This window comes from Cololabis saira, chromosome 20 (genome assembly GCF_033807715.1).
Source record: "Cololabis saira isolate AMF1-May2022 chromosome 20, fColSai1.1, whole genome shotgun sequence".
Taxonomy (NCBI): Eukaryota; Metazoa; Chordata; class Actinopteri; order Beloniformes; family Belonidae; genus Cololabis; species Cololabis saira.
Window position 1 is genome coordinate 12,022,452 of NC_084606.1, and position 23,187 is coordinate 12,045,638.

General features: G+C 45.2%; 1 protein-coding gene across 3 annotated transcripts in view; it reads left to right on the forward strand.

The window, feature by feature from the left end:
• The first annotated feature begins 4,792 nt into the window (after positions 1–4,792).
• LOC133420307 (disks large homolog 4-like) overlaps positions 4,793–23,187 on the forward strand; it is a 90,164-nt gene continuing 71,769 nt past the window's right edge. The window contains exons 1-4 of one of the 3 annotated variants that reach the window (XM_061709970.1): positions 4,793–4,825; positions 5,498–5,617; positions 9,320–9,390; positions 18,311–18,436. In XM_061709970.1, the coding sequence (XP_061565954.1) occupies positions 4,807–4,825; positions 5,498–5,617; positions 9,320–9,390; positions 18,311–18,436 (336 nt within the window). In that variant the 5' untranslated portion in view covers positions 4,793–4,806. Of the gene's footprint in view, positions 4,826–5,497; positions 5,618–9,319; positions 9,391–9,894; positions 10,066–18,310; positions 18,437–23,187 lie in introns of those variants that run through there. The other 2 variants (XM_061709971.1, XM_061709973.1) reach the window with 2 other exon arrangements.

Here is a 23,187-nt window from a genome sequence, read left to right on the forward strand (position 1 = left end):
CCGTAGAAAAATTTGGCCAACCCAGAGACATTCGACGTTTCTGGCTCATTCAGCAACTGCAAGAAATCTGAACAGTCTGAGATGCTAAAAGGAAATTCGGAAGAGCTCGTTCAAGGGAAGCTGGGTGGCACAGTGGAAAAAGCAAGTGGCCCATGTACTGAACAGTCCTCCTGCAGTGGTCGCAGGTTCCAGTCCCAGCTTGCGACACTTTGCTGCATGTCGCCCACATTCTCTCTCTCTACCCCTTCCTATCCACACCTTGAATAAAGGCCACTAGAGCTGCAAAAAACCTTTAAAAAAAGAAAAGCTCATCAATACTGTGATATCCACAACCTTCTCATCACTGGACAATTAGTTAGTTCTACACCCCTGTGTTTCTAGGTAAATTAAACAATGCTTGAACACCAGAACCAAGTCCCATTAAAGCGTTTCAAAAACTTAATTGCAGGAAGGAGGAAAAAACTCATGTCATGGTTAGCGAGAAGACATCGACGTTAGGTAAGAGTTTTGCAAAGAGAGCTTCAGGTCAGTACAGTCATGCGGAGCTGAATGTCTACACTTTTATCACGTCTTGATTGTTTTATTTCAAATTCATGAGTACATAGAGACAAAACTACAACTCTGCCAGTGTCCTTGTGGTTCTAGATATGAACATATTTCAGAAAGTAAGACGTAGGAACCTGCCTCAACTTCAGCACAACTTCCTTTCTAGCTTCTGCAAAAACGATTAAAAGATGGCCGGACAGACGGATGGACGGACGGATAGATGGATGGACGGACTGACAGATAGATGGACGGACGGATGGACAAACGGACGGACAGACGGACGGACATATGAGTATTCTGTGTTTGACTCACCGAACAGCAGAAACGCAGATGAAGTCTTCATGTTGTGGAGAGGATGAGTGAACATCTTAGCAGCACGGTGACGGCCACAGCTTCACCACTTCCCGTCAAAACGTTAAAGCAAGTGTGTCAGTGACCTGGATAGAAGTTACCAACAGCAGTTTTTCACACTTCTGTTTGAAATGCTGGCTGCTTTTAAAATGCCCTATATCTGTAAAAGTGGAGGAAACAGCTTTCAATTATCAGTTATAACTTCCACCAACAGGATTATGACAGAAATAAACAACTGGTTCTTACCAGGTCTGAAAATGACAGAAATAAAACCTCAGACGCACAACACAACTAATTAAACTCTCATCATTTACTGAACATAACACATTTCAAAAGGAGAATCGGCATTTGAAATATGAAAACCCCTCACTGCTTCAATGATGATCAGTTCATCATCATTGATGAGCTGATCATCAGCATTGATGAACTAAGATGGCCCACAATATCTTTTTCATCCACTAAATAAGAACAGGCTCTTGAGTTTGCCTCTAATCGTGACTTCTGGCCCTAAATTGTAAATATAAATGGAATAGCTTGCCAGATAATCTTAAACATTATAAGTATAAACATCATACAGTTTAAAAATAGTTTAAAACAGACCATGATTGGTAAATACCAACAAGATCGAAGGATAAGATGCAAGAGAGAGAATTATGGAATTATGCAGGTAATATTTACTGTGTTATCTTTTTGTCCTTGTTTTAATCGAGACTATTTATTATTTATTTTTCCTTTTTTCTTTTCTTACTGGTTCTTTGTTGTTACATATATTTTTTTTTTTGTGTTTTGTGTTTGCTTCTTTTTTGGGTGGAAATGCTAGAAAGCATTTGTTGTAGAAAGTGTAAATAATAATAATGTGAAGGTTAAAGGGTAGGCATTTATAAGCTCAGACCTTCAGCCTATTCCTTTTCGATCCAAATGATTACATGATATGCTATGAATGAGTGTACCATATTGAGCACATGATCGAAATAAATAAATAAATAAAAAATATATATTCAAGTCTACCTCTAGTGCAAATTTACAACTTTTGCTGTCATTGTCTGCTGCGTGCGCAGGGCGGCAGTGGTGGTGGTGCTACCACTGGACTGGTGCTGATGCCGGTATGGGGTGCCCGGTTCTGTCTCGGGTGTGCCTAGTCAGCGGTGGTCTTCCTTGGGGCCGGTCCAGGTACCTTATATATTATTATTATTACCTTATAGTTGAGTTTGTGTGTGTGTGTGATATGTGTGAAGCAGCCACGATTTTTGGAACATGTGAGGTACGAGGGAGAAATCTGTATTTGCCATGCAAAAACCCTGCAGCTAAAAAGAATGAAATGCCCTGCCTAAGAGCAGATGTGGTCCCGATTGTTTTATTTTTTTGTTTATTTGTTTATTAGGATCCCCATTAGCTACTACCTAAGTAGCAGCTATTCTTCCTGGGGTCCATACACATAAAAAGAAAATACAATACATAATATACAATATACAATACACGATATACAAAGGTTTTACTGAGCAATATAGAAAATGAAATACATGATTGCAATTTATTCAATAAAAAATGATTATAAATAATTAATGTAATGCATTCTACAGTATTAAATTACAAAGAACACATCATCATAATCCACTCTACAAAATCAAATACAACAAAACAAAAATAACACTCCAGTCATGTAGTAAATGACAACAAGTGTTTCTTTATAGCATATTTAAATGACAATTTACTTTGTACTATATTAATGTGGGGTGGTAACCTGTTCCAATAAGTTATTGATCGATACATAGCTGTTTTTTTGAGGAGGTTCGTTTTTGGAGCAGGGAGTGTCAGATGCCCGATTCTGTTTGTGGTTACCACGGCGAGCTAGATATCTGAGAATGCATCTCACCCGCGGGTGTTCCTTTACCACAGTTCAGGGTCCGCAAGCTCATAGGTTGGTAACATGATATTCTTATCCAAAAATATGTCCGTCGGGGTCTGCAAAGACTGCTGGAGATTAAACTTTTTGTGAGTTCCTTGGTTTCATCATTCAGAGTGGGCAAGCGCAGGCAGGTCCAGAGAAGATCAGGGCTGTGGCATAGCGGCCTAAACCCACCAGCAGGAAACAGCTGCAGCAGTTTCTATGATTTGCCAACTTCTCCCACCGGTTTATTCAAGACTACAGCAAAGTAGTGGCCCCCCTCACCAGACTCACTTCCTCCTCCATTGTGTTCTCTTGGATGGCTGAGGCTAAGAACACTTTCTCTAAATTAAAGAGTCTTCATCTTACTCCAATCCATGTCCAACCCGATCTCTCACGCCAGTTCAGTTCCAGTTCTGTTGAAGTAGATGCTTCTGACATCGGGGTGGGGACAGTCCTCTCCCAACATTCTGGTCCTGACCAAAAACTTCATCCATGTGCTTTCTTCTCCTGAAGTCTCTCTTCTGTGCAAAAATGATATTGGAAACGGTAACCGTTAGCTGTCAAAATGGCTTTAGAGGAGTGGAGACACTGACCATAAGTACCTGGCCTACATGCAGGCAGCTTAAATTCTTGCCAAGTTCGTTGGGGCCTGTGTTTTTTTGTTTTGTTTTTGTTTGGTCATTTTAACTTCACCCTCACCTACAGACCTGGCTCCAGAAACGTGAAACCTGATGCTCTCTTCCACCAGTAAGCTAAAGACATCTATCTATGCGGGATTCTGAGTGGGGGGGGAGGCTATGATAATGAGGCTCTGTGCTGATTGGCTGCCTGAAGGACGCGATACACCGCTAGGAAAAAATGGCGGAAACTCTGGCCGGCGGAGTTAGTTGTGGGCGTGGTTTCACACATCGGAGGCCAACCGATGTAAATCGCATTTTCGTCATAACGAAAGGGAACAGAATCTGAACGGCTCGTAGAAGTCACATCACACTGGATGGCTCATCCGGGCGGCTGTACAGACACTGCAGAATCTTGTTGCTTTCCTCCTTCTCTGAGTTGGCAGGCTGAGGGGAGACCACTTTATATATGTTAAAGCAAGAAAAAACATGTTTTTCATAATAGGTGCCCTTTAAAGTCTATGACAGCGTGGTGGAGGGATGATGGTCTGATGAAGACTGGCTCACTGAATCATGTGTTTCTGATGTAGATTCACATGTCAAAAAAAAGAACTCTAAACACGTGTTTTGTTATTTGAGTTATTTATTATCACAGTAAGTGCATGGCCAAGTTTCACTGATTTTAAGTCATAATTTGATTTTGAGTCTGAGCTCCTCTAGCTTTTATTTTGGTACTTCCTGTTACTGGCAGCATACATTTCAGTCACAGTTCCTCATTATATCAATATATGAGACTAAACATGTGAAGAGATGTAAAACAGCCAAATAATGATTAGAAATTGAAAATGTGACATAGATGAACAAAAACGGAAACATTTTAACCTCTCCACAAAATGGGTGAGTGGTGGTCTAGTGGCTACAGAGGTGGGCTTGGGTCTGGACGACCCAGGTTCAAGATCCAGAATGGCAACTGACCTTGGGCCTCTGAGCAAGGCCCTTAACCCTAATAGCTCCCCGGCCAAAATGGTGTGTTTGCTCTCTCAGATATAAGTTGCTTTGGATAAGAGCGTCTGCTAAATGACCTTAAAGACCAAAAAGTTAAAAAATGCTGGATTTTGAATTGAAAAGCAGCCTCTGTTCTTTAGAAACACAATTTTCATGACTTTTTTTTTGTGTTATGATCGTTTGTTCAAACACGTTAAACTGATGTAGAGCATCATCTCATCTGAATAGACCCAAGTGAAGTGAAGCTGTCAGTCAAATAGTCCCATGGGTGGAGTTCTGGCAGGGGGCAGGGCTAAAGTATCGACTGACGGGAGTGCAGGGATTAAGACTTCATTACCCAGCATGCAGTGAGGGCGTTTGTAAAATCCCTAAAGAGGATTTGTGGATCAGAGAGACGACATGCCGCTCAAGAGGGAAGGTGAGTTGCTACTTGCACATTTCTGTCGTTTCTTGTTTTTAGAGTTTCTACTAGTGTGTGAGTGTGTGTGTGTGTGTGTGTGTGTGTGTGTGTGTGTGTGTGTGTGTGTGCGCGTGCGTGTGTGTGTGCGTGTGTGCGTACGTGCATGTGTGTATGAAAGAGAGAGAGTGTGAGTGTGTCAGTTTTGACCGAGGAGCTGTTTCTTCTTCAGTTTCATTTCATTTTGTCTTTTTGAACGTCTGAGTGACCTCTCACCTCCAACTGTCAGGGTTGTTTACACTCAGTCAAAAATCCTACATCCCTGTAGACCTCTGTGTAGTACTGTGTAATTCACTGTAGTACTCTCTACTACATTGCGTGGTCTGGTGGGACCCATAGTCCCTTGACCTGCTGCTAGGGGGGTTGGACCTGTACAGTCTGTCGAGACCAGATATGTTGCAGATTATGTACATGCTGTTGCAGAACTACATGACTGGATCAGAACCAGGACCAGACTCATTGCTGACCTCATTTGAGGTACAAATTTGGATCTAAAACGGCTGCTTATGAAATACTGGACTAAAGTTTAAAGAAACATAAACTGACCTAGCAGAACCAGTGTGACCAGTAGAACAAGCAGAACCAGTGTGACCATCAGAACACTAAGCCTTCTGCTGGTGGTGTCTCCTCCAGATACAGAGCGTGCCCTTCAGGCGATGGAAGCCTGTCAGGCTGATGCTGCTGATGGAGTCAAAGGTCGTGCAGAGAAACTTCTCAGCATCTTCCAGAGTGACCTCTTCCAGGCTCTGCTCGGTAAAACACTCATTACACGCTGCACAGACGCACACACACACACACACCTGTAACATACATCCTTCCATTTATAAACTGATCCAGAGCTGCTGTCGTCAAAGAAGTGCCTTTCCACGGGAGTGGCTCAAGGTTCGGTACTTGGGCCCCTTCTCTTTGTCATATACACCACCTCTCTGGACCAGATTATTCATTCACATGGCTTATCACTGCTATGCGACCCCACAATCTCTGCACGAATCTCACCTCAATGACCTGTCTGCATAGATGAAGAATCAGCAAGGTTCAGGTTCAACTTAACCTGTCTAAGACTGAAGTCCTGTTTATCCCTGCCCATCATTCATTCAGCCTCCATATGGACATTAATATCACATCTACTACTGTCACTCCCACCAAGGTTACAAAGAACATAGGTGTCGTGCCGCTTTGTTCTCTGCAACATTCAAAAATGAAAATCATACCTGGCTCAATATGCAGCTCAATTCCTGGTTCAGTTCATGGTTATATCCTACCTCTGCAATGTACTCTTAGCCTGCATTCCAGCCTGTGTCTCACTGTTTCACACCCGCCACCTCCACAGTCTGCGCATTATCCATTGCGCCATCGCCGTTCCGTCACTTAGACACTCAGGATCACCTCAGAGTTTCCTTCCTGGTGGTGAGCTGGCTGAGTGTGGGCACTGCACATCTGCATCCATTTACCAATCAACACCGGAGTCTTCAAGTGACCTGCTTTCCTTACACTCCTCGCCAGATCATCCTATAAAATCACCTGAGCTGCAGTGCCTACCTCTCACCCCTCACCACTGGGCTGGATTGTTTGTTTGGCCACAGACCTACACAAGCCTGGATTATAATTACTTTGTCAGATTTTTTCTGGAAAATTAAAACGCCTAGCAGGGCATTAATCCGTTCCTGTCTCCTGAGTATTGCATTTGAGTTCAGAACACAACCCAACCTTAACACTGTGTTATAACACCGCTACAAAAGGTCCAGATTGCTGAACTGGGTCTGAACTGGTCTGATCAACCTGGATGTGCACATGTCACACCTCTGTTCATTGATCTTCAGTGCGTACCTGTGGCTGAAAAAGGGACCTGTAGAAAATGTCTATTGTAATATAAACTGTGTAAATAAAATAAAAAATAGAATAAACATTCAACATTTAGGAAGTTCAGTCAGATCTCATCAACCCCTGGTTCCTTGCCACCACAGAGCCTCTTTAATACTTCGGGGACCTCAGCCTTAGAGACAGGACAGTCCACCTCTGACTCCCTAGACTCTGCTTCCTTGTAGAAAAGCTGCGTCGGTGGGATTGAGGAGGTTTTTGAACTATTCCTTCCAGAAACTCACAACATATCCAGTTGAGATCAGCCGCGCCCCATCCCCACCATACACAGTCTTGGTGGTGCTCTGCTTCCCTCTCCTGAGCTGCTGGATGGTAGACCGGTATCTCTTCGAAGGTTTCCTGAAGTTGGACTCTTCAAACTCCTCCCGTGCCTGAGTTTTTGCCCCAGCCACATGTTCTGCTTGGCCTCGGTACATATCAGCTGCCTCTGGAGTCCCATGGGCCAATAAGTCCCAATAGGACCTCTTCTTCAGCTTGACAGTGTTCCTCACCGCTGGTGTCCACCAGTGTGGTCGGGGATTGCTGCCATGATAGGCCACCCAGCCTTGTGGCTGAAGCTAGGCCAGAGACGGGACTTAAAGGTCTCTCTGACAGGGGACCCAGAGAGATCTTCCCACCAGACCCTCACACTATGTTTGGACCTACCAGGTCTGACTTGGATCCTTCCCCACCAACGGAGACAACTCACCACCAGGTGGTGATCAGTGGACAGCTCCACTCCTCCCCTCACCCAAGTATCCAAGATATTCGGCCTCAGGTCCTATGACACAACTTTGAAGTCAATCATCGATCTGCAACCGAGGGTGTCCTGGTGTCAAGTGCACATATGGAGACCTTTATGCTTGAACATGGTTATTGTAATGGACAACCCATGATGAGAGCTCTGGGCGGGTTCTGAACGCACTTGGGTTCAGATTGGGGGGGCTGTTCAACTCTTCCTGGTCTCACTGCCATTGTTCATGTAAGCATTGAAGTAACCTGAGTTAACCCAAATATATGGGCACCGTAAGACTCCAGACCAGCAGAAGTGGAGTAAAGACTCCGGTCCAGCACCAGAGACTCTAGACGTGGACTAAAGGCTCCAGACCAGCAGAATTGGGATAAATACCTGTCAATGCTCCATGTGATGTCACCACTATAGACAACAAACACCCAGGACATCCCTGATGATTGCTGCAGAATCCAACAGGTTTTCACCTCACATTAATCTTTACATCCATCATTTCCATTCACTAATTCCCAATCAGGGTCATGGAGATTCACTGGAGTCTGTCCGAAAAAGGTCCATCTTCTTCTGTGGTGTTCTGGGTTGCTGAGGACATTGTCTAAGTTAATCAGGTCTTAATGATGTCATCAGACTGACATCACAGACAGGGCAGGGATTTGACAAAATCTGGCCCCTGCTAACCTTTGAGGATTAATGAGGTTGTTAAGACTCTGAGTCAGGTAGCTCTTACATGCAGCCAGTCCGGAACTGGTCCAAGTGGATCCTGTATTTTTCTTCTCAAGAACACTCGGATCATATGTGTAGAAATCTGAAGTCCTCAAGAGCAGAACATTAGATTAGATTAGATTGGATTGTCCTTTATTCCTCCCTCAATGGGGAGATTCGCTTTGTGCTGCAGCAGGATACACAACACACACAACATGAACCAGATCCATAAATTCTCAGAGCAAGAAGAACATTACATGCTCCTGTTTCAGTTTTTACCAGAGGAATTATTCAGCCGGCTGGAGTCTGCCATGTCACCACGAGATGGCACTAAAAAACGCAATCACAATAAAATAGCCAAAACAGAGTAATGCATGTTCATGTTTGGGGAAAGTCAGAATCCCTGAAAAGTTTTTGGCTGTAAAGATTCTCAAAAGGGGAAACGATGCTTCAAATACCCCGTCCCTGATGAATGCAGTCACTTTGTTTTGTTTGTAACTTGTGGTTTGGTATTAGACAATTACAATCTCAGGTGAACAACAACGTGTAACTTATGTTCATTGTTGTATTATTTATTGAACAAAAATGAAATAAAAAAGTAGAACAGAAAAGGTTGGTAGCTCTGTTCAGCTTCCTCAAGATTTAGGAGGGTTAAGTTACAACAGCCGCTGCTAATCGTCTTTATTGACCAACTGATCATTAGACGCTGTTCAGACCTCTACAAAAAACAGCTCTTACAAATACAATGTCAAAAAGGACAGACATCAGCAATGGTCTTAGAGAAGAACAGGGTTATAAAAGCCTTATTACACTACTTGGAGTTCAAAACTCTACAGAAAGAACTATTGACAAGGAAAACATTCCAGGCTGCTGAAGGAAACATCTACCACGGGTTCTTGGTGAAAGTGGATCTCCCAGCTGCTGGATGAGTTGGTCAAATTGCCTTGTCTTTTCTTCTTTTTTACGTTTATTTTTTTTTATAAAATAATGACATGGTGAATAAAAGTTAAATGGTGTTTGATGTTTTTCTGATATTCAAATTTTTTATGGAGGACAAAAAGACAAAACGAGGAAAATCTTTCTCGTTTTCTTGTGTCATTGTAAGAATAATGAATGAACTGATGAATGTTTTTTTCTGTTTTCAGACATACAAGAGTTTTATGAGCTGACGGTGTGCGAGAACCAGACGACGAGCCAACCACAGACACCTGGACAGGTACACGCAGGTGCACACACACACACACACACACACACACACACACACAGACACACACACACACACACACACACACACACACACACACACACACACACACACACACACACACACACACACACACACACAGAAACCTTCGATGTATAATCCACATGGCAACACCCGTCTGTGTTACCTAGCAACAGCTGCAGCAGCATTACCGGGGCAACAGCTGCATAACACCATGGCAACAGGAGCCCAACCCCCACCTCTTCCTCCTCCTCCTCCTCCTCTCATTCCCTCTCACTCTTTTTCAGTGGCTCTTGCCCTCCTCCTGCCTCTCCATCAAGTACCTCAATGAGGTACCCCCCCCCCCAAAAAAAACACCAGTCCTCCTCTTCATCGCTCCCCTCCTCCTCCTCCTCTTCTCCCTCTCCTCTCTCTCTCTCGCTCTCTCGGTGGCGACAGACGGAGGTACACAAGAGGCGAGAGAGCGGGTGAGTGAGGATAGACAGACAGACGGCTGAGGAGAGAGAGAGAGAGAGAGAGGAGGGGGGAGGGCAACAAAGAGAGAGAGAAGAGAGATCAAGCATGAGTGTGTGAGCGTGAATGTGTGGAAATGTGTGTGTGTGAGTGTGTGTGAGTGTGTGTGCATGGGGGGGGGATATGGACTGCCTCTGCATTGTCACCACCAAGGTAAGAGCAGGCCGCCCTAACACACACTCACACAAACATACTCACTCACTCACTCACTCACACACACACACACACACACACACACACACACACACACACCGAAACACGCATGTCCTCATGCAGCGCGTGTCGGCACATGTTGGTGTCCCTATGCAGCAGGAAAACCAGTATTTGTGTGTGTGTGTGTGTGTGTTTGTGTGTGTGTGTGTGTGTGTGTGTGTGTGTGTGTGTGTGTGTGTGTGTGTGTGTGTGTGTGTGTGTGTGTGTGTGTGTGCTGCTTCAGTCATGATCTCATTCATCGCTCCGTCTCTATCAGCTGTAACACACCTCAGTGTTGATTCTGTGTGTGTGTCAGTGTAACATTAGCGTGCATGTTAGCCGTGGCAGCAGCAGCAGCTAGCTGTTAGCTGGCGTGGGAAGTATGACACATGACAGAAGACACGCGTGGATGTAAACGTTGATGACGTTCAGACTCCAGCAGACCATGAATGAACGTGCAACAGGTTGTGTTGTGCTGAAATGTGCCGTCACTGGTGTGGGACATTAATATGAAAGTTGAGAAAGTGTTGAATTGAGCAGAAAGATGGAAAATCCTGGAGAACGTTGGTGATGATGACAGATGGAGGTGGCCAAGTTGTCAGGTGATCATCGGTTTCAGATCTGTTCAACTGGGCTGTAGTTCTGAGGTCCAAAGGAAAGTTTTGCACTGCTGGACTCCATATAAGTACTCCCATAAGTTCTGGATACTAACTTGTTGAATTAATATCACTTTATCCAGAATTTTACTTATGACAAACCGATGAATAACTTACTCGTTACAGCGAAGAAGCTCATTCTAACTCTGGGTCCTATAAGGAAATACTGCAGTTCCTCTACTGATCACCAGGGTTTGGATCAGGACCTGCAGTTCCTCTACTACGAGGCACAGATACACTGAGAAACAGCGAGAAGGTTAACCATGTTAAAGCTGATGACAAATGTAAGAACATTGTTTCCTTAGTGTCCTACCGTTCACGTGAGAACACTGTTCTCCCCTACAGTACTTTGAGTTTAAGAACCTCGTTCTCTAGTTGTACTCGTGGTTGGTTTTTCTTGGTATGCTCCTGCTGCTCCTGTGTTTCCACTCTGTTGCTGGAGCTCCCAGTTTTTGGGTACGTAGGTGGTAACCTTGGTAACCAGCAGGTTCAGATCAATCCCAACCAGAAGTGATTAGCCTGGATCATCAGGCTGTAGGGTTCTGGTATGCTGGTCTCTTGTGAACTAGTTGCTGTAGTCCTACTCAGGTACAATGGTGATGGATGACCCAACATGCATGTGTAATCTGGGTTCTACTTGGACCAACCACACATGGGAGACAGTCCCACCAGGGTTCCTATTTTACAACCTTCTATCACCGAAGGGTCCTGCATGCCAGCGTTTGTGGGGACAATGTTCAAACTGAAGAGAATAAAAATACCACTTTCGTGCTACTAAAACCTGACTTGTAAAATAAATGTAAACATGTCAGACTGTACTCTAACTAAAATACCCAGGACACGTCTTCTAACTGATGCTATTCTACCAGCGGCTGGAGACAAACTGACTGGACACTGTGCAACCTCTGCCCCTGAGGTAAAAAAGCACAGAAGTGTTGGAAGGCTGCCTTCAGATAAAACCATCAACACTACAGCTACAAAGCTATTTCACTCACCATCCACACAGCTCCAGACTATTTACCAGCTTTTGTGATAACAGGTCAACCAGATGGGGTACCTGGAACATAAACCTGAAGGGAGCATACCGGCCTCCATCAGAGTCGAGGTGGGGTTACTTCAGGCCGTAAACTGGTTCTCTTCTGTCCATGTTGGAGAGACATCCGAGGTATAGTTGTACCTCAACGCGTCGCTGTGCAAAAACTTATTCATTCCCAGCAGCATTTAGACCTGGAATCTGAATAAGCTACAAGTGGGTTTGCCTGCAGGTTCGACAGTGGTCCTACCTGTGTTTGTCCACTCTGAGAGGGGTGTCCATGCCTCCCCCACTCTTTCTTAGCCCATGGTCATTTGGACCACCTGGGTTCCATCTGTCTAATAGGTTTTCCATTTGATGTCCATGACACTCAGTACGTTTACATGCACTAACAGAAAGTCGAATTGTTGCCTTAATCCGGCTGATATCGATTATTTATAAAAGCCATGTATTCACCTTAACCGGGCTGTAGTCGAAACCGAACTGAAGCTCTTGAGATCAAGCTTTTAGTGCCAGATAATGTGTCCTAATCAAATCAATCAAATTATTCCAGCACGTATACACAACCCACACTTAGCCGAGCTACTGACTCCCCTGGGACTCCCCTTTCCGGTACTGACGAGACCACAAAGGCCAGAATATCAACACAGTAGTAGAAGAAGAAGAAGGCGAATAACAAAGAAGGAACTGGAAGAACGCCAACACAAAATTGTGTGCGGTGCCACCTAGCGTTGCAGAGTTAAATGCACCTCACTCAATAATCGATTGTCTTCTTGCGCATGTATACTTAGATTTCTCTGAAACTCCTGTTTAATCCATAGCTAGATTGTTGCCAATAGCTAGATGTAGATTTGCAAGTAACGGCACTGAGTCAAGCCTGAGGAGACTCAACATTTACCCGTGTAACAGCCCAAAGCCACTGTGGACCCCAACAGCCCACTTCAATGCAGACAGGGATCACAAGGACCTGCTGGGTGGGTTGTTGCAACTTCCACTACGAGCACACGTTGACAGGGTTTAAGATCATTTTTATTGTTCAGTGTTGGACTTGTCCAGCTTTTGTGTTCTTCGTTAGGACCAGATTTTTTTCCGGTTGTAGCTTCATGTCAGTCCAGAGACCATGTCTCTATAGTCTCATGTCTCTATAGTCTCATGTCTCTGAGGTCTCATGTCTCTGAGGTCTCATGTCTCTGTGGTCTCATGTCTCTATGGACTCATGTCTCTGAGGTCTCATGTCTCTGTGGTCTCATGTCTCTGTGGACTCATGTCTCTATGGACCCATGTCTATGGACTCATGTCTCTGTGGACTCATGTCTCTGTGGACTCATGTTTGTATTTTGTCCCAGGGTTCTTCATGCAGCGGTGTAATATTCTTCTATTTTCTACACTCAGAGAGAGATGGATATGTTGGATCAGAAATAGTTTATTCTATCTTTAGCTACATCAGTGCTGCTAATGGACACGCACAGAAACACACACAGAACACACACACACACACACACACACACACACACACACACACACACACACACACACACACACACACACACACACACACACACACACACACCTCAGAAGTCTTGTGTACTGAAACTGAGGCTTTGAGTGGACTCTCATCTTTATGATTTTCAGACCAGATCAAAAACAGAAACACTGATCAGCTTTTTTATTGTTGTTCACATTTTCTTTCACATTTTGCTTTTTCTATACCATTTTTTTATCCATGAAGGCAGCCTTGTAGCACTTCAGTCCAGGTTCTTTTCTTTTGAGGACCCGGTAATCTCAAACCTTATTCGTTTAACAGGTCTGGTCCTTTGTTCCGGCAGATTATCACGTTAGTGTCCTCACCTCTGAAGAGCGGGCCATGTTGTGTGGAATTGTCTGCTAACTGTTCATGACCCTAACTTCAGTCCTGGTTGGGCTCAGAACCAACACTTGGACTGCACCAGAATGAACCGCTGTCATTAGCACCATTATTTACTCATGTGTCCGCCCTGGTGAGGGGAACCTTTACAGTCATGTGCAAAAGTCAACACACTTTATCCGTTGCCAAAAGGGAAAGACATCAGCAGTGGTGTCAGAGAAGACAGTTATCAAGCTTGAGTTATGGTTCTGCGTCAAAACGACGCCGTGCCTACGGCGTGTGGTACGTGTCGACGCAGACCACACGCCGTTACTGACGCCGTCACTGACGTGCACCTCCCGAAAATTGTAACTACGCGTCGAGGCGACGCAGACCACACGCAGACCAAGAGGGCTGTGATTGGTTTGCTTGGTAGCAACGCATTTCCGGTTTCCGGTTTGAAGCAGTCGTGAACTTTCAGCGCTCTTTTCTTCGTGTATGTGTGATTTTTTTTTGTTTTGGTTTTTTGCACAATAGTTGTCCTAATCTCTTTGATTCACTGTGAGTGGAAAAAGTTGGATAAGCCATTCAGGAAAAGATCGCAAATTAGCGGTCAAGGGGGGTACTGCACCGCGGAGAAATGGAGTGACGGAGAAGTCAGAAGGGTTCACGACGGCGTCACGGCGACGGCATGTGCTCTGCGTTGGTTTGACGCAGAAGCTTAATTCAGGCTTCAGTCTTCCCAAGTTTGGACGTCCCAGCAATATACTTCAAGACTGCTAAAATAGATTTAAAAAAAACTAACCCAAGAGCTCCATCTCAGAGCCTCCAGGCCTCACTGAGAGCATGTGAGATGTTAAAGTCCATTACATCACTCTCAGAAGTACACTGAACCAGGGCAGTTTGTCTGGAGGACTCTCCAGGAGAAAATCTCTTCTGTCTAACAAGAACTTGGAACCAGGATGAGGTCCACAAACCAACACCTTGAAGCAGGACTGAGGTCCACAAACCTGCACCTGAACAGACCGGCAGACTTCTGGAACCATGTCCTCTGGACACATGAGACCAACGTGGACATGTTTGGTCTTCATGTCCAGAACCGTGTTTGGAGGAAACCAGCAGAACCACCTCAGACCCACTGTCAAGCAAAGAGGTGGAGGGATGCTGGTCTGGACCTGGAAACCTGTCAATCACTGAGTTGACCATGAACTCCTTCTAGAGACACATGTGAGGACATCTGTCTGACACACAAAGACTGGCTTAAACTGGGTCATGTGACAGAAAATGATCCTAAACACGGCAGCAGGTCTACATTAGAATAAATAAGGATTTTAATTTGACCCGGTCAAAATCCAGACCTGAACAAGACGGAGATACTGAGGTTGGACCATCAGAAAACTGTAGGAGCGAACCTCAATGACCTGAAGCAACGTTGCATAGTTTGTTATATTCTATACACCATAAAACATATGAAAGAATGTGATTTCTTCACACGACTCTAAATGACAATGATGTTAGATCATTTTGTTCCAGTTTAAATTAAACCTCACATCTCAGATTCACTGCAAGCATCCACGCGGCCGTGATGAGACTGTTGTGAATGTGTGCTTGTGACGTGTTCGACGGTGTGTGTAGCGTGGCGCTCACAGCGCTATAGTCACATGTCAGTCACACACATGGAGATACTGGCTGCAATTATCAAGCAGACAGGTATCCAGAAACACGTCACCTGAAGGATTTATGGAGCGCGCTTCATGCTGCAGGACAGGTCTGAACTCAGGTCTGAGATGCAGGTCACATGATCCTGTGTTGAGTCCTTTATTGGTTTAAACAGGTTAATGTGTTTGGACTCCAGGCAGACAGGTCAGCAGGTGTGGGGTAGGAAGCATGTGATCAGGAGTGAAGCAGACAGGTCAGCGGGTGTAAGGTAGAATGCCGGTCAGCAGGTGTGAGGTAGAACATAGGTGAGCAGGTGGAGGTAGAATATAGGTGATGAGTAGTGAAGCAGACAGGTCAGCAGGTGTGAGGTAGGACGTAGGTGAGCAGGTGTAAGGTGGGGCGTAGGTGAGCATGTGTGAGGTAGGAAGCAGGTGAACGAGTGTGAGTATGGAAGCAGGTAAGCAGGTGTGAGGAAGGACATAGGTGAGCAGGTGTGAGGTAGGAAGCAGGTGCGAGGTAGGAGGCAGTTGAGCAGGTGTGAATTAGGACGTAGGTGAGCAGGTGTGAGGTAGGAAGCAGGTGAGCAGGTGTGAGGTAGAAGGCAGGTAAGCAGGTGTGAGGTAGAAGGCAAGTAAGCAGGTGTGAATTAGGACGTAGGTGAGCAGGTGTGAGGTAGGAGGTAGGACATAGGTGAGCAGGTGAGCAGATGCAGAGGTAGGAGACAGATGAGCAGGTGTAAGGTGGGATGTAGGAGGCAGGTGTGAGGTAGGAAGCAGGTAAGCATGTGTGAGGTAGGACGTAGGTGAGCAGGTGTGAGGTAGGAGGCAGGTGTGAGGTAGGAGGCAGGTGAGCAGGTGTGAGGTAGGAGGCAGGTAAGCAGGTGTGGGGTAGGAGGCAGGTGAAGGAGTGTGAGTATGGAAGCACGAAGCAGGTGTGAGGTAGGACATAGGTGAGCAGGTGAGCAGATGCAGAGGTAGGAGGCAGATGAGCAGGTGTGGGGTAGGAGGCAGGTAAGCAGGTGTGGGGTAGGAAGCAGGTGAGCAGGTGTGAGGTAGGAGGCAGGTGAGCAGGGGTGAGGTAGGACATAGGTGAGCAGGTGAGCAGATGCAGAGGTAGGAGGCAGATGAGCAGGTGTGGGGTAGGAGGCAGGTGAGCAGGGGTGAGGTAGGACATAGGTGAGCAGGTGAGCAGATGCAGAGGTAGGAGGCAGGTGAGCAGGTGTGAGGTAGGAAGCAGGTGAGCAGGTGTGAGGTAGGAAGCAGGTGTGACGTAGGAAGCAGGTGAGCAGGTGTGAGGTAGGAGGCAGAAGAGCAGGTGTGAGGTAGGAAGCAGGTGAGCAGGTGTGGGGTAGGAAGCAGGTGAGCAGGTGTGAGTATGGAAGCAGGTGAGCAGGTGTGAGGTAGGAGGCAGGTGTGAGGAAGGAAATAGGTGAGCAGGTGTGAGGTAGGAGGCAGGTGAGCATGTGTGAGGTAGGACGTAGGTAAGCAGGTGTGAGGTAGGAAGCAGGTGAGCAGGTGTGAGGTAGGAGGCAGGTGAGCAGGTGTGAGGTAGGAGGCAGGTAAGCAGGTGTGAGGTAGGACGTAGGTAAGCAGGTGTGAGGTAGGAAGCAGGTGAGCAGGTGTGAGGTAGGAGGCAGGTGAGCAGGTGTGAGGTAGGAAGCAGGTGAGCAGGTGTGAGGTAGGAAGCAGGTGAGCAGGTGTGAGTATAGAAGCAGGTGAGCAGGTGTGAGTATAGAAGCAGGTGAGCAGGTGTGAGTATAGAAGCAGGTGAGCAGATGAAAAGTGACAGAAGAGGCTGATGATGTCACAAACTTGTGCAACACTGGTGATTCCTGCATCTCTGTCTTTATGAATCGAGGTTGACTCCTCCTCTGCTTGCTGATGTCAGTTGCTAGGCAACCATGGCCCTCTTGGATTGGGGGGCTCCCTGTCACTATAGAAACCTCATTCAGTCTCATTCTCTCTTTTCCTCCCCATTTTTTTTGCTCCTCGCGCTCTTCTTACTCATTCAGTCAATTTTATTCCTTTTTTCATTTTTTTTACTGAATACGTTTTTTTATGTGATTTTTTTCTCCCTCCATCCCTTCGTCTCCTCATCTTCTTCTCCTTGTATTTTATCCCTCTTCATTAATTATCTCCGGTCTGGAGGAGGTTTGGAATAGAAATGAGTCTCCAGGTCACCTCTGTGTGAGTGTGAGTTCTCCTTGCTTTCATTTCTTCGTCTTCGTGTCCGCACAGATGTGTCATCAGGTTCTGGCAGTGATAAACATTTTTCTGCTTCATTATTCTTAGAACATGTTGTCCATGCATTTCCATGGTTACTGAGAACATTGTTCAAAAGTTTCAAAGGCTCTCATTGGTACTTACATCAGATGAGTTTAAAAAGTTGACATTTACACTTCATCAGCCTCTGGACCAAATCCTGACCGATGGAACGTGTCGTTTCCGTTTTGGTGCCCTCAGATGATGAGAATTTGGTGATCAAGGTTCGTAAAGAGCAATTTTGAAACTCACTTTTGGACATTATGGGGATCTCATTCAGCAGGCTGTGACAGAATGAATGTGACTTGTGAAGAGCACATCCACAGATGAAGGTCAAAGCTCTGTCACAGCGAGAAAAAGACATGAACGTGATCCAGAAGCACTGCCGTCTCCTCTGGACCAAAGATTATTTAGACTGGAGTTGGGAAAACTGGAAACGTTTAATCCAAATATGAAATGTCTCCAAAGATGCTGCCTTCTTCAGAGAGAAGGGTTGAGGGACCAACCGGCTCGTTAAGAGTAATCAGTTGCAGAATCCTGCATCTCTGATGGTATGGAGATGCTGGAAGGTCAGGATGGAAACATCATTGCTGGAAGGTAGATCCAGGGTTTATATCCAGGTTTTAGAGCAACATCTTCTCCCATCCAGACGTCTGTTCAGGGAAGGTCTTACATCTTTCAACCAGACGACGCTGAACCACATCCTGCATCTGATCTCACCTGATCTCACCTGTGCCCATCTGTGTCCCTGCAGAAGTACCGTTACCAAGACGATGAGGCTCCGCCTGTCGAGCCCAGCCCCGGTCACATGACCCACGGACGCAGTACTGAACTGAGCCAAACACACCTGGACGGATACACACACCCTGCTGCACTCACCGTATGTATATGCACACACACACACACGCATTCACACACACAGACAAAGGTCTACTACGCTTCCCAGAATTCAACTTTTTTGGACAGACTGAAGTATAAGAGGTTCTAATGGTCCTTAAAATGTTCAAAGGTCCACTGAAGAGGTTCTACTGGTCCTCTGAAAGGTTTGAGTGACCTTTGTGCGTTGTAAAGAGGGTTTGACGGGTCGTTCAGTGGTTCTGTTGCTGCCTAAAAACATATGAGAAGCTGTTACGAAGCTGTCATGAGAAGGTTTTAGGGATCATTTGGAGGTTTCACTGTTCTATCTAGGCGGCACGGTAGCTTAGTGGTTAGCACTGTTGCCTCACAGCAAGAAGGTCCCCGGTTCAACTCCCAGGCCCGGCAGGACCTTTCTGTGTGGAGTTTGCACGTTCTCCCCGTGCTTGCGTGGGTACCCTCCGGGTACTCCGGTTTCCTCCCACAGTCCAAAAACATGCATGCTAGGTAAATCCAAGGTAAGTCCAAAAACATGCATGCTAGGTAAATTGATCATTCTAAATTGCCCGTAGGTGTGAGTGTGAGTGTGTCTGGTTGTTTGTGGGGACTGCGGGTGGAAACTAGCAATTCTGCTAAAACCTGGTGTATTTACACTGCTTAATGTAGTGTTAATGAATATGCATTGTCCCGTCTAAATAAACTTTGAAACTATGTAAAGGATTAAAAGCTAATTGTGGAGACTGTAAGAGTCCTTGAGAAAGTTTTTGGGGCCATTGGGAAGTTCTGGCGGTCCTTAAGAATCTTTGTGAGGTCATTTGAAAGGTTTTCAGTGTCCATGAAGATACCGTAAAGCTCATTTGACAGTTTTCACAGTCCTTGATAAAGTTAAAGGTTTCAGTGGTTCTTATTTGAGAACTCATTTGGGAGATTGCCATGGTACTCTAGAAAGTTTTAAAGGCTACTGGGAAGGTTGTACTAGCTCATGTGGATTTTCCTAGGGTCTTTGGGTATGTTTTAATGGTCCCCAAGACTCTAAGGATCTGTAATAATGTTTGAAGGGTCACCAAGAAAGATGAATTAAATTGATCATTAGCAGAGGAATTAGTGGTCTTTGTGAAGTTTTCAGTTTCTGGTGGCGCTTAAAGGTATAGTCTGTAATCGTATTCAAAAACATTTATTGTTATACTGGGTGAAATGGTCCTTCCATCCTGAGAGTAGCCAGTGAATAATGTGTTCAGAAAAAGGAAAGAAAAAAATCCGACCTCTCTGACAGCTTTAAAGGAGCATGAGGCTCCTTTTAAGAAATGAGACTCTCTAGCGCCACCCTTCACCACGACGGCCGTCGGGGGCACTGCAGCCAACAGTGAAGCCGGCACGGGAGAACGGGGAGAACGTGCATGCAGCGTCATGTGACGTCACATCCGCAGCCCAGCGCGGGAAATTTGGGCCCGAATTGCAGCACATTTTGCAGCACACAGCCTGTTCAAGGCAAAGGAGAGATACACTAGAGGGCTCATTCTTTTTGGTTTGGAACGCTTCACCTGACATTATTACAAGAAAACTTAAAACGTATACGAATTTTTTTCATAAATCCTGCCTCAATCCAGCCTCAAGCTCCTTTAATCCTGTAAAAATTCTGACCAATCTGTTTTTTGCGCACCGAATGGCACGGTTTGGTCAGAGGACCAGAGGATTGGCAAGGGGGAAAGAACCAATCAGATGTCTTCATTTTAAGTCCTGCCCACGCCCCCCTCTGTCCCATGCGCGCACTCGTCACGTCGAAAATCTTGCTGGAAAACTTCACACACTCGAGTCACGTTTGCTGAAGAATGGCGCAGAAAAGGAGAAAACGCAGCCAAAAATACCACCTCCCCAGTATCGGGGACCGTGGGGATGGAGGCGTCTCCATCCCGGCGAGGGCGGAGAGCGTCGGTGCGGGTGGCGGTGCGCTGCGATGCCGTGCAGGCCCCCCCCTAAAACCGGCCTCGCTTACAGGTGAATGAGACATGGGGTAGTTTTGTTGAAAATGTGCTGTCCAAAATGTCCTGGAAAACTCGACTCCTGCAAATGCGCGTTCCCCAAAGTTTGTGGGGGCGTGGCTTTGGACGGAGCGCTGACGGGAGGGGGAGGAGGGGGCGGGGCTTAGAGGAGGTGCCACTTTCAAATCTTGCTAGCTCTCCAACATTACAGACAGAGAGGTCACTGGGAGGTTCTTCTTGAGAACGTTTGATTGGTCATTGAGGAAATTCTAACGGTCCTTGAGGTCAACCTTGAGAGCCTTTTTCTTTGGGGTTTGGGTCACGAATTTGGCTTAATTTTGTTCCATTTGTCCTGCTTTGATTCAAACTGAGTCGTTTCAGTTCTGAAAAGTCACTTAAATTTTATTTTCATGTTAAAAGTTTTGATTTACTACTTACTTTTAAAATCAATTTTATTATTGATTTTATTGTGATTTGTGTTTCATTGTAAAGTTAAAGGAGCATGAGGCTCCTTTTAAGAAATGAGACTCTCTAGCGCCGCCCTTCACCACGACGGCCGTCGGGGGTACTGCAGCCAACAGTGAAGCCGGCACGGGAGAACGGGGAGAACGCGCATGCAGCTTCATGTGACGTCACATCCGCAACCCAGCGCGGGAAATTCGGGACCGAATTGCAGCACATTTTGCAGCACACAGCCTGTTCAAGGCAAAGGAGAGATACACTAGAGGGATCATTCTTTTGGGTTTGGAACGCTTCATCTGACATTATTACTAGAAAACTTAAAATGTATACGGATTTTTTTCATAAATCTTGCCACAATCCGGCCTCAAGCTCCTTTAAGATTCAAATATTACAGTTACATGACCATCGCAAGTGGCTGAGGAGAGTTTTACGATCTTAAAGAGATTAATGAATTCACTCAGGAGATTAGTCAGGTCATTCAGGGGGTGACTGAGAAAGTCAATCAGGAGGTCGCTAGGAAGGTCAATCAGGGGGTCACTAGGAAGGTCATTCAGGTCACTGGCAAGGTGAATAAGGAGGTCACTGGGAAGGTCAATCAGGTCACTGGGAAGGTCATAAGGAGGTCACTGGGAAGGTCAATCAGGATGTCAATGAGATGGTCAATCAGGAGGTCAGTGAGGATTCAACGCACCCGTGGCTTGTATGCAGTTCATGGTTTGACCAGCAAGAGGCAGCAGCGTGCAGTATCTGTGTGAGTGTGTGTGAGTGAGCGTTTAATGAGCATCCATCTGTCCTGCCGCCTCCAGACAAACACCACCATAATTAACCAGGTAGGATGGACAGAACACAGAGCAGAAACCTTCCATGTCTGTAGACAGATTTTGTTGTCAAGCTGAGTTTCTCTGACACCTTCTGAGTTTCTGCAGAATTCTGTCCACATGATGATACTGCAAACTCCTATAGAGTTCCTGTATTTCCTCGCAAATGTCCAAGCAGGTCTTGTCTTTGGGGGATTCTTCTTGAACAAGGTTCTGTCTCTTTCATAAGGTCTAGGTCCTTATGATGGTCTGAGTAGGTCTAAGTCCATGAGTTGGGTCTGTTTGTTTTTTAGGGAATTCTTATGGTCTTTTCGAGGGTTTTAAACCGTAAGGTTTGATGAGTGATGCAGGTCTGAGAGGTCCTTGTGAACATTTAACAGACCTTTGATGACTCTGTAGTAGGGCTGTTCGATTTTGCCCAAAAATAAAATCTCGATTTTTTTCTCTCAAAATCCAATTTTCGATTACGATTACGATTATTTTGTGAATTGACAAAAGGCAAAGAAATGATTTCAAATATGCTGTTTTTTTATTGAACATTTGCCCCATTGGGCTTTAAGTGTAAACTTTGCTCTTATTAAACCAAAAATGAATGAATAAAGTGCAAAACTCTGTAAAATAAGTTGAAAAAAAGTTTTAAAAAATATAATAAAATATAAAGTTTTATCTCTGAAAAAAAAAATCAGCAAATCAGCACTTGCAAACATACAGTAAGTTATATTTCCAATTAAATAAAACAAGACATTTTCTAATTAAACTAAACTGGGTCTTTGCATGCTAAATAATAATGCAACCCATGAAGGAGGTACAGGTGTGTAATGTCAGTCATTACATTTGCTATTCACATTTGCAAGTTTTTTGCAAGGAACACGAGCCGGTCTACCGCATCTGGCTTGAGGGATGCCCGGTGGCATGTTACAACGCCCCCTCCTACACTAAAGAGCCTCTCCCATGGGGCACTTGTCGCAGGTATTGAGAGGTATTTCCATCAATCATTAATATGGTATCAATCATTAATATGTGTGCAGACAAGGTAAAAAAAAAAAAAAAAAGTGAAAAATCGATTTTACGATTTTCACATTTTATCATCGTTCTAATTACATAATCGCGATTACGATTTAAAATCGATTAATCGAACAGCCCTACTCTGTAGAAGCATGTGGAGATTTTAACTCTTCCTAAATAAAGTCAAAGTCTTTTGAGATGATGTACGTATCTTTGTAAAGGCTCTGCACCCTCCAATTAGGTTTTATCAATCCAGGAGCATGGCCTAATATCATCAAAGTTCTCCAGGACTAAAGTTGCTTTCGTCAACGAAAATTATAATAATAATAATGACTTGGATTTATATAGCGCCCTTCTATGCACCCAGAGCGCTTTACAGAAATCATTATTCATTCATACACATTCTCACCAGTGGTGGTAAACTACATTGTAGCCACAGCTGCCCTGGGGCAGACTGACGGAAGCGTGGCTGCCATATCGCGCCTAACGGCCCCTCCGACCACCACCAACAT